General features: G+C 38.8%; 1 protein-coding gene across 1 annotated transcript in view; it reads left to right on the forward strand.

The window, feature by feature from the left end:
* CDK5RAP2 (CDK5 regulatory subunit associated protein 2) overlaps positions 1–11,798 on the forward strand; it is a 252,415-nt gene that overhangs the window by 25,038 nt on the left and 215,579 nt on the right. The window contains exons 4-5 of the mRNA XM_006890751.1: positions 7,232–7,342; positions 10,937–11,013. Of these exons, the coding sequence (XP_006890813.1) occupies positions 7,232–7,342; positions 10,937–11,013 (188 nt within the window). The remainder of the gene's footprint in view (positions 1–7,231; positions 7,343–10,936; positions 11,014–11,798) is intronic.

Raw genomic sequence — 11,798 nt, forward strand, 5'->3', positions numbered from 1 at the left:
AACAACAACAACAACAACAATAATACGTATGTGGGAGCTTCAAGTCTTCTTCACTTTCTGCAAGCAAGGTTATGTCATATGCAAACTGCAGGTTGTTGATGAGTCTTCAGTTCTGATGCCATATTCTTTCCCATATTGTCCAGCTTCTTGAATGATTTGCTCAGTATACAGATTGAATAGGTATGAAGGATGGATGCTACTCTGATGTACACCTTTCCCAATTTTAACTAGTCAGTGTTCTCTTGTTCTGTCGGAACAACTGCTTCTTCTGTGTAGAGGTTTTAATTAGTACAGTTAAGTGTTTTGGGTTTCCCGTTTTTGTGAATGTTACTCATAATTTGTTATGATCAAAACTATGAAATGCCTTTGCATAATTAATAAAACACAAGTAAACATCTTTATAATATACTCTGCTTTCAGTCAAGACTCAGCTGTTACTAGCAGTGTGCCATAGCCTTTTCTGACTCTAGCTTGAATTTCTGGCGGTTCCCTCTGTTGATGTACTATTCAGCTGATTTTAAAATAGTGTTCAGCAATATTGTACTTGCATGTGATATTAATACTTTTTTATTATTCACTGGAACAAAAGAAGTCAAAACAAGGGGAAGAAATTCTTCAGTAAGAAAACCAAACAGAGAAGGCAAATATTATAATGTAATATGCAAGAAGCTGTGTTGCTGACTGAGGGCAAAGTAACAATGAGACAGACAACCAAGAAAGAGATAAGAGAGAGGAAAGACAGGAGGCCAGCAGTCCTGATGACTGAAGCGCTCAAGGAGTGCCTCACTGTGTTTTTATTGAGAATCATTAGAAAGGTAAACAAAGGATAATCACAAGGGCGTAGAAAAGAAAAACAAAGTATGGGGGAGTTATCTGCAGAGTTCTTCTCTATTGTTTACCTTATGCTAATCTCAGGAGGGAGGGATTCAGTAAATACAAACTAAAAACATGTTGACTTTTAAGGAATGCCTTAGTTCCTCAGGGTGAACTCCAGCTTGTATTACACCTCTCTCATATACTGATAGAGCATTTGGTTTATTACTAATATTAAATTTGATATTTGGCTTCCCACAAAGCTGGAGTTAGAAAAACCAAAAAAGAAGGGCATGCTTAGCATTTCTCAAGCTGGAAGAACTGAACTACAATTTCGAGGCTTGAGGTGAAGTACTGAATGATTTAGAGGGCAAAATTTTGAATGATGCTAGAAGCACTAAAAGAAGATAGGATGAGTACAGAGAATGACTGTACCAAAAAGAATTGGCTGACATGGAATCATTTAAGGAAGTGGCATTTGATCAAGAACCAATGTTACTGAAAACAGAAGTCCAAGCTATACTGAAGGCACTGGCAAAGATTAAGGCCCTAGGAATTGATAAAATGCCAATTGAGATGTTTCAGGAAATAGATTAAACAGGCTTGTAATGTGCTACGGAGTCTCAAGTATGACTCACTGTGACTGTATGAACAGTGGTTCTGAACCTTGCCCTATCCTGAGCCAATCTCACGCTCTCCGACTCATCTGCCTCCATTGCCAGACACTGTGCCAATCTGTTACTTCCAAGATCTTCCTTTCCTGCACTGACTCTCTACCCTTGCAAGCATGATTTCCTTTTCTGAGGACTGGTCCCTCCTGGAAAAAATACCCAAATGTGAGATGGAGTTTCAAAATCCTTGCATCCGAGGAGCAACCTCATATTACCCTTTCTAGGATACACTTGTTTATTGACTTGACAGTCCATGATGTGTTCAATACTCTTCTCCAGAACCACAACTCAAAGCCATTGATTTTTCTGCTCTCATCCTTATTCATTTTCCCAGATGCATAACAAGATACATCAGCTCTCAGATCGCATAGCAAGGATTGAGAAGACCATGGCCTGGATCAGGCACAACTTAGTCTCTAGACTGATATTGTTGTTCTTTAACGCTCTAGAGAGTTATCTGATAGCAGACTTTCCCACAGTAACTTATCTTTAGATTTTCTGATTGATATGGATCTGAGCAAGATGAAATTATCAACAACTTCAATCTTTTCTCCGTCTGTTATGATACTGCCAGTTGTCGTGGGGTGAGGATCTTTGTTTTATGTGGAGATACAATCTATAATGAAGGCTGTAGTCCTTGACCTTGTGCAGCAAATGCTTCAGGTTCTCTTTAGTTTTGGTGAGCAAGGTAGTGTCATCTGCATAACAGGTTGTTGATGAGTCTTCATCCAATCATGATGCCACATTCTTCTTCATAAAGTCTAGCCTCTCAAATGATCTGTTCCGGATTCGGATTGTAAAGGTTTGGAGAAAAGACCAGTCTTCATTTAATTGCCTTTATACTTTTGCCTAAAACCAATTGGTCGTATTTATATGGTCTATTTATAGACTGTTCTGTGTCTTATCCTTTCACCAATATCACACTGTCTTAATTATTGCTTTTAGTATAAGTTTTTAAATTGGGTAATAGAAATTTTCCAATTTATTAATATTTTTTGTGGTGTGGATTTTTTTTTTTTAAACACGTCTCCAGTAGCCTGGATATTGGATTACCTTTTGCATAATAAGGTTTTGATTTTGAAAAAAATATTTAGTCATTGAACACGGTGGTATGGTAAAAACTATGAGAGCAAGAAGTTGACGAGACTGTCTTGTTTTTCTGGGTCTCACACATTTCCTGCCTTTGACAGGATGCAGCCTTTACCACTTTTCTATTGCTATTAGTGGGAATATTTGAGGTTTTTCTTTGGACAGATTTTTCTTACATGAGTTCTGGCTCTCTCAGGTTTTACTGTATAAAAGTACTTACTACTAGCAATGGCTTTTGTGCTTAGGCTGATTTCTGTCCTTGGAATGAATTAAGAAAATGTTTTCTGGACAAATCAAGTGAAAAAAATCTGCTATTTTCTCTCAGATGGTGAAATTTGGTTGGGCGACTAGTCATTGGAGTCAGACATGGCAGAATTTGAGTCCTAGCTTGCTGACCAGTAGTGACCTGTGTCTAAGTGTGCAGTATGGCTAATTGTTTTTGTAGCATTCATTGTTTTAAGGATTGTGATGTTGTATATAAAATATCTAGCTCAGTGACTGTTCCATAGTTGTTGTTAGGTGCCATTGAGTATGACTCTTAGTGACCCTAAGAAAAGCCAGTCTGAACCCTGCCCTGGCCTGTGCCATCCTCACACTTAATGCTGTCACTCTGTCAAGCCATCTCATTGGTTCTCTCCCTTTCCTTCACGGACTCTCCATCTTTCCAAGCCTGATGTACCTTTCCGAGGAATAGCCTTGTCTAGGTACATATCCAGAGTATGAAAGATGAAACTTCACCATCTTTGCCTCCAAGGAGTTTTCTAGCTGCACTATTTCCAAGACATACCTGTTTTTTCTTATGGTACTCCATGGAATATTTAGTGCTCTTCTCCAGCACCAAAACTCAAAGGCATCAGTTCTTCTGTCATCCTTATTCATTGTCTAGCTCTCTGGTGCATAGCAGATGATTGAGATTACCATGGCCCAAATCAGGTGTATCTTAATCTTCAAGCTGACATTACTACTCTTCAGCAGTTTGGACAGGACCCTGACATTAAATATCATTTCTCTTGATCTGTACTTCACAATTACCAATGTTTTTATTTTGAACATTTTCAGAGCTATGAAAAAGTTACAGAATTGCACAACAAACAGCAATGTGTTCATGAATACATTCATCAGTTGTTAGAGTGCAGAAATTATCGAATAATATCATTAATTTAATATCACATGCAAACAAGATTCTGCTGAAAATTATCTATACTAGAGCTGCATGTCAAGAGAACTTCTAGATGTGCAGGGTGGGTTTAGAAGAGGCTGTGGTACTAGGGAAATTATAGCTGATGTTAGAGAGATCTTGGCTGAAAGCAGGGAGTACTAGAGAAATGTCTATCTATGTTTTATTGACTATGCAAAGGCATTTGACTGTGTAGGTCACAACAAACTGTGGCTGACTCTGAGAAGAATGGGAATCCCAGAACATTTGATCGTGCTTATGTGAAACCTATACTTGGACCAGGAGGCAGTCATCAAAGGAGAGCAAGGAGATGCTACATGGTTCAAAGTCGGAAAGGATGTCTGCCAGGAATGGATTTTGTCTCCATACCTTTTCAATCTATATGCAGAACATCATCAGGGAGGCTGAAATCTGTGTGGAGGAATGTGGCATCAGGATTGGAGGAAGATTCATCAGCAACCTGGGTTATACAGATAACACAACCTGCTTGCTGAAATTGAGGAGCACCTGACGCGCTTGCTGCAGAAGATCATGCACTTGCAGCCTTCAATATGGATTGAAGCTCAACATCAAGAAAACAAAGGTTCTCACCACTGGGCCAATAGGCAGCATCATATGGATGGTGAAGAGAGTGAGATTGTTCACAGCTTTAGTTTGCTTGGCTCCACAATCAACACTCTTGGTACCAGGAACCAGGAAGTTAAGAAATCATTGGTAAAGTCGGCTGTCAGGCCCTTCTCCAGAGTACTGAAGAGCAACGATGTCAGTCCAGAAACTAAGGTGTGTCTGATCAAGGCCATAGTCTTCTCAATTGCTTGCTATGTGTCAGAGAGCTGGACAATGACTAGGGATGATAGAAAGAGAATTGATGCCTTTGAGCTTTGGTGCTGGAAAAGAGTGTTGAATATACCATGGACTGCTAGGATAACAAACAGTTTCATCCTAAAGAGGATGAAGCCAGGCTGTTCCTTGGAGGCAAGGATTCTGAGGTTTGGTCTGACATACTTTAGGAATATTGCAAGGAGGGACTGGTCCTTGAAGAGTGGCATCATGCTTGCAAGTGTGGAGGGTCAGAGAAAGGGAGGGAGACCATTGATGAGATGGATTGATACAGTGACTGGGGTAATGAGGGTGTTGGAGACAGTAAAGTTGGCACAGGATAGAGCAGGTTTCAGGGCTCTTGTACATAGGGTCGCTGTGAGTTGCAAGCTACTTAGACAGCACATAACAACAACAATAACAGTTGTTAATATTTTACTGGACTGCTTTGGCATGGTCTACAGGGAATTGTATTGTTAACCTAAGATGACACCTCTGGAGGTTCAGTTCACCAATGACTCCTCGGGAGAAAGATGTGCAGTTCCTTTCCATACAGTTCACATTCTCAAACCTGGTGGAAGGTAAACTATGAGTCAGTTTCAACTCAGTGACAATGAGTTTTAACACCCTTTGGAAAGTTAGTTGTAGACATCATGCTACAGCATCCTGAAGTACTTTAGCGTATATCTGTTTATGATTGATTGCTGTGCCATGGAGTTGGCACTGACTCACAGCTGATCCTTCATTGGTTTCCAGAGACTATAAGTCACACAGGAGGAGATTGTGCATCTTTCTTCCAAAGAACTTTGGATTTGAACTGCCAGAGAAGTGTGTCCTTTAGACCAGCAGTACAGCTCTCTAGAGACTACACCATTAGAGCTTCCTCTCCTAAGAATCTTTTCCTATAAGGTAATAATATTATTACATAATAAAATTGTCATTAAAATTTCCTGAAACAGCTGGTTTTCATTTTATATTCAGAACTCATTGCAAGATTTCATTGTTTGTTTTTTTTCACTCGAAAACATTTCCTGACCTTTCTGCCTTTTGTTCATGTCATTAAAGAACCGGCTTGAAGATGTCCTTCAGTGTGGATTGGCCTGTTCGTTTTTGTTTAGATACTGTTCTTTTTTGCTTAGATATTGTTCCTTTTTGCTTAGATAAAGCTTAAGCATTTTATTTCTCTCCCCCTCTTTTTTATTGCTCTGATAAACTTTTTTTAAATGAAAGTTTATAAAGAACTTGGATTTCCATTCATGCATTGTTGCACATTTTCCTCCCTGTCCTCTCCCCCAGTTCACTTTTTTCTTTTGAAAAAAGTTCTTTCATTGTTACACAGCTCCCCCGCTCCACTTTACTATGCAGCTCTTATTCTGGATTCTTGTCGTGCCAATAATACCTTATCATATATTCCTTTTATACAGTTCTCTTCCTCATCTGTTTCAATGCTGTGTATGTTATTTATCCCCTCTTTTCTTAGTTTTCCCCCAACCTCCATGTCAGTCCTGTTTTATAACAGTGATATTATGCAGTATTTGTCCTTATGTGATTGAGACGAGCATAATGTCCTCCATGGTCACCCATTTTGTATAATAGTTCGTAAGTTCTTCATTTTCCAAGGCTGCATAATATTCCATTGTGTGAATATACCACAGCTTCTCCATGCATTCTTTGATGGGCTCTTGCATTGTTTGCAAATCTTTGAGCTTAAACATTTTAGAGGTGCAGTTTACCCTCACGGAGTCATCTCATGTTATTTGGACCTGCCGTTAGTGTTGTTAAATGTACTTGTACTGTCTTGCTTAAGGTGATGCCTGGTATATTTCTAAATTGTAGAAATAATATTTTTCCTTTTGTAACTGCTAAACTACCTTTGGGTCTGTACCTTGAGTTTGTGTGACTTGTATGTTCTCCGATTATCTTTGACTCAGTGCTTTTAGCACATGAGTCTTTAACACAGAGGTCATGAATAGGGCCCTGCTGTTCTTTGGGAATTCCAGTGGTAAGAATATTCAATTGCTAACCCGAAGTTTGGTGGCTCAACCTGTCCAGCCACTCTGTGGGGGGAAGATGTGGCAGTCTGAGTCCATAGTGATTTACAGTTTTGGAAACCTATGTGGACATTTTTACTCTTTCCTATGAGTTGGACTTGATGGCAGTGGATTTTGGGTTCTTTATTCTTTCAAAGGAATCTTGATGTTAACTACTTGATTGCTAACTGAAAAGTTGGTGATTTGAACCCATAAGTAGCCCCAAGGGAGAAAAGAGCTGGTCATCTCTTACCCTAAAGATTACAGCTTGGGAAACTGTATTGAGATGTTTCACCCAACCCTACAGGGTCACCATGTACTAGAACTGGATTTCTTTTGTAAAAAAGAAATTCTTCTTTTTCTTTCCCTTTTCCCCACCTCTGTTTACCTCTTGTCAGTGTAGAGTTACTATTGTTTGTTCATACTCATTGTTTATTCCTGTCATCATTGATTTCGATGCTAAAATTGTCCACAGTTTGACTAGTGGGAGTACTTCTCAGTTGGTACTCCTGCATCAAAGGTAAGTCTTCACTAGTATTTAATACTTGACTCCACTGGGGCTTTTAAAGCTAGTTGAGCATCTTAACTTACGTTGTTTGCCTTACTTAATCCTCATTGTGGTTATTTTCCAGCAAATCACTGAATTGAAGAAAGAAAACTTTAACTTAAAGCTCCGCATCTATTTCCTTGAGGAAAGGATGCAACAGGAATTTGATGGTCCCACTGAACACATCTACAAAACTGTGAGTGACCCATTACTCTCAGCTGGCCTTGTGTCTTTTCCTATAGACATTCCATGCAGAAACATATTATTTGTTCTCAGAATTTGCATGAACAAGTAGTCACTTTAATTTAAATGGAATTGATTTTATGGAGCATAAAAATATTAAGATGAGAGGTGCACAGTTCAAATCCACCAGATGCTCTGCTGGAGAAGGAGGAACAATCTCCTCCTGTACCTGTCAGATTTGGTTTGCCGGTACACACAAAAAACATTAATAAAAAAAAAATTAAGATGACCTTACCAGTAAGCCGAAATGTACATGATTAGAGAAGTAATTTTTCTGTTTCTTTTCTCCTGCTTTGTAAAATAGGCATTTTTGCCTTTCCATTTTTATTGCAATAGCTTTGTTATTATTGTTATTATTATTATTAATTTATTTATTTAGAAAAAAGCTGTGGAATGACTTTGGAATGGAAAACTAAGGTTACTCACTGACAACTTCTGTTACTTTAGGCAGGTTGCTTCACTTTTCTGGGCTTGCTTTCTGAATTAAGTGATGATACTTACGTCATAGAGTTCTTTGTGTGGATTAAAATGAGATGACAGATGAAAAGCTCTCCCCAGCACATAGTCAGTGCTTGATAATTACCAGCATTGTCTTACTGAGGCTTTCTTTGGCAGGCCAAAGTCAGGATTGTCAGTTTTTCTGTGATGTGACTCTTCTGCATTCCTTGTGTGTTGCTTATCACTGTCAGAGAAGAAAAAAAAAAAGAAAATCTATTCCCATCTGAAGTCTTGACCTGGAGGTCTCTGCCTGAAAACAAACGTTGGTTCTGAAAGTTGTAAAAAAAGAACTTGGCTTTTTTGAAAAGGCATGAGTACAAATAATATTTCAGTGCCCATTTCTTGGCTTTCTCCAGTAGATTAGCCCTTGGTCAGGGAATTATTCCATCTTTCTGAAGTTTGAATCAGTAGAAACTTTTGAAGGAGGAAAAAGAACTCTCCTTGAGTTGCAGTGGATGAACTTAAATTGACTTGTCTTGAAGAAGGCTTGTACTGTACTTCTGAGCCTTTTCAAGAATTACAAAGCTCTTTTGTCCCTTAAAACATTATTTTCCCCTTTAAGTGTGAGGGTAGAAAGATAATAAAGATGTCTCTTTTTCTAAAGAAGAGGGCAGTGATGCAATCAAAATTTTAAAGTAATATTAATAGCCTAGATATTATAGATACAAATGTGGTGATCATAAGCTTCTAGGGTGAAGGCTACCTTTGTGTTAAGCACCATTCTGGGTATTTGTACATTTGTTATCTTATTTTAATTCTCAAGACAGCCCAGTGTGGAGAGATTACCTTCTTCTTACAGGGGAGAAATTAAGGCTCAGAGAAGATCAATAGCTCATTTGATACCATTGAATGAGTAAATGAGGTAGATTTTGAAACTGGATTTGTTTGCCTCCTTATAACACTTTATTTTAGCGCTTCCTTTCCATTGTCTCTAGATGGCCTCAATTCATTGTATTTCTTTTACAGTTTGCACTTTTGGATAGGTGTACATGATTTAAAATTCAAGAAGTATAAAAGGCATATACTGATCTACTTTCTTCTACCTTTGTCCCTTTTTCTCAGATCTAATCAGTGTTATTACTTTGATAATAGAGAAATTATGAATATATAAGTGTGGTGCTTATAGGTATATGTTAGGGATCCCTCTCTCTCCTCCATTGTATCTTTAACACAATTGCAAGCATATGCAAGTTCGTCACCTTGTGTTTTTCACCTGAGGATATATCTCTGATGTCTGCTCTTAATAGTAGTTTAAAACTTTCCCATGAATTTTGGTCTAACTGCATAATATTCCATTTTGTGTTTTTAAAGGGGTTCTGAGCTTAGATTTAGACATGAGAAACAGCATATATATAATTTTATGACTTGAGATATTTGACTTGTGAAAAATAATCCAATGGGCAGAGCAGTTAGGTTTACCAGAAAGCAAAATACTCTGAAATCTATCAGTTAAGTATAGAGGCTTTCTACCCTCCCAAGAGCTGGAGAAAAGTCTTTTTCAAGAATGTTTTTGCAAAACCTCATTGTGCACTGCCACTCAGTGTCCTTTATCCAAAGAACTTTCTTCTAGAAAAAATTTCAGCTCCTAGCTGATGCATGTTCCTGTTTGGCAATGAAAGCATGAGCATTTGTGGAATACTGTGTCCTAGACCCCTCGTGTTTGTTTAGTCATCAAATCCCCTGTGTCAGGTTCACTTTATGGTTTTTATTTGACATTTGAGAATCAGGAAAGAGAAGCATTGCTCTCTCTCCTCCCTCGACTTGTGCTTCAGAGGTCAACTTTCGTGTCAATGTCAAGTTTCTTATTTGATGCCAGCTTGAAGACAGGGTCTGTGTCTGTTCTGTCTTCTCTGTTGTACTCTCAGTGCATCCTGCTGGGCATGCCACAAATCTGCCACATGGAAGAGTGAGTAAATGAACATTCACTGGCTTACTACAATGTTCCTTTTGGTAAAGAGTAGAGGCAAAATTTGAACCTATATACTTTTGGTCCAAAAGCCCAAGACCATTTTGCCTATATTTTTCAACCGGGGGTACTCATTCCACCAGGACTGCTGAGTGGAGCAGAGATGGAAACATTGTAGATTTTATTAGAAGATTTCTGGTGAAAATGCTATTTTTACTTAAAATGTACAAGTATTATGGAAGAGAATGCAAAATTGACATACATTATTAAAATAAAACAGAAGAGATCTTTCAGAAAAATCTCAACTTTTTGTCAATCCTCTGCAAGCAGTATACCAGAATATCTGTCCGTGCTGTATGTTAAGCACATACATACATACATACAAGCACATACATACAGAGCTAATGCTCTGTCTGGGCTACAATTATGGACATGTTTGGAAAGTTCACCACTGTTCCACTGTCTCCCATTGCAATCTCTATACCAGAGTTTGTCTCTGGATTTTCACGTGAACAATGAGCCTGAGGCCATGTGTGACTCCTCATTTTAGTCAATGAAAAGGGAGTAGTTGTTTGGAGAACACTGTGGTGTCCCTGGCCCCATGGGGTTGTAGTTCTTTTGTACATGAGTAACCTGAAATCTCTTACAGTAACTAGACAAGCTGCGATGCAGCCTCCCACTTAGGCATCCACATGCTTTATTTTTTTTCAAAGCTGTAATGTGTTCCCCCTACTACAGCAACCACATGCATGATTGTAAACAACCAGAAGTAATTGCCTTGGAATGGTAAAAGCAAACTGCAGAATTGCTTGTAAATTTGCTTGGCGGAGGGCAAACAATTTTTAAATCAGCTTCACTTGTATGACATTTATGCCTTGATGTTTGAATGCTCTGGCTGTTAGACGCTTAGAAAATTTACATAATTGTTCCAAGTCTTGAAAAATCCAGGGTTTTCTTTTGAGACCACCAGTGTTTAATAATTCCCTTTTCCCTGTGCCCTGAGGCTAATGAGGTTTCGAATCTAACATCTGCCTGTTACAAGCATTGGTAGTCAGCCTAGGCTGAACGCACTTTCCCCAGTGTAGCTGTTCAGATGGCCTGTATTTTACACGATTTCTTTTCTTTCCATGTCTTGTCTGGAAGAACATTGCACTTAAGGTGGAAGTAGAAAGTCTGAAGCGGGAACTCCAGGAGAGAGAGCAGTTGCTTATCAAAGCCTCGTGAGTACCTGTCATCCTGTCTGTCCCAAATTTACCAACCAGCTAGTGGGTCCAGCTCATGCTTCCCGAATATACCCATGTCCCACAGTTCTCATTACTCTGACCATTCCTTAATTTTACCTGTTTTTTGACCTTTATGTAAATGGAATTGCACAGTATGTAATCTCTTAAAAAATGTGTTTGTGAGATTCATCCATATTGTTAATTCTACCAACATTTCGTTCATTCTCATTGCTGCAAATGCCTTAGGGTTTTGAAGTGGTCAGTAGAGGCTCCTGTGGATGCAAGAAGGTCAAGGGTGGAGCTTAAATCAGAGCAATTTGTTTTATGTACTGGGATCTCTTGAAATATTTTGCTTGACTTATGGATTCTGCTGTTTAAAATGGAGCTCTGGTGGCCTGCTGGAAAACAGTCGTTCTGCTAACTTAAAGGAAGGCAGTTTGAATTCACCAGCTGCTCGGAGGGAGAACTGTGGGTGGGTTCCTTCTAAAAACACCATGGAGGGTCAGCGATCAGCTTTCTCTCTCTTCATGGCAATGAATTTGTGGGTGTGGTGTTATCTTTTTCTTCCTTGCTTGAAAAAGTCACTTTGTTTTTGTTTTTTTTAGTGGAGTGAACTTGGGGTGGTGGGAGGGGTGTGGGGGGATTGTATACCAGAGAAGGAATTTTTCTTTTGCTTTTCAAAGAGAGGCATGAACTGGGCCTGGGAGAGGGCTGGACAGGGAGAAAAGTGCAACAATGAATGAATGAAAATCCAAAATCTCTGTAAATGTTCATTAAAATTA

The sequence above is a fragment of the Elephantulus edwardii genome, unplaced genomic scaffold (assembly GCF_000299155.1).
Source record: "Elephantulus edwardii isolate Elephantulus edwardi_28Jun2011 unplaced genomic scaffold, EleEdw1.0 scaffold00092, whole genome shotgun sequence".
In the NCBI taxonomy this organism is placed as follows: domain Eukaryota; kingdom Metazoa; phylum Chordata; class Mammalia; order Macroscelidea; family Macroscelididae; genus Elephantulus; species Elephantulus edwardii.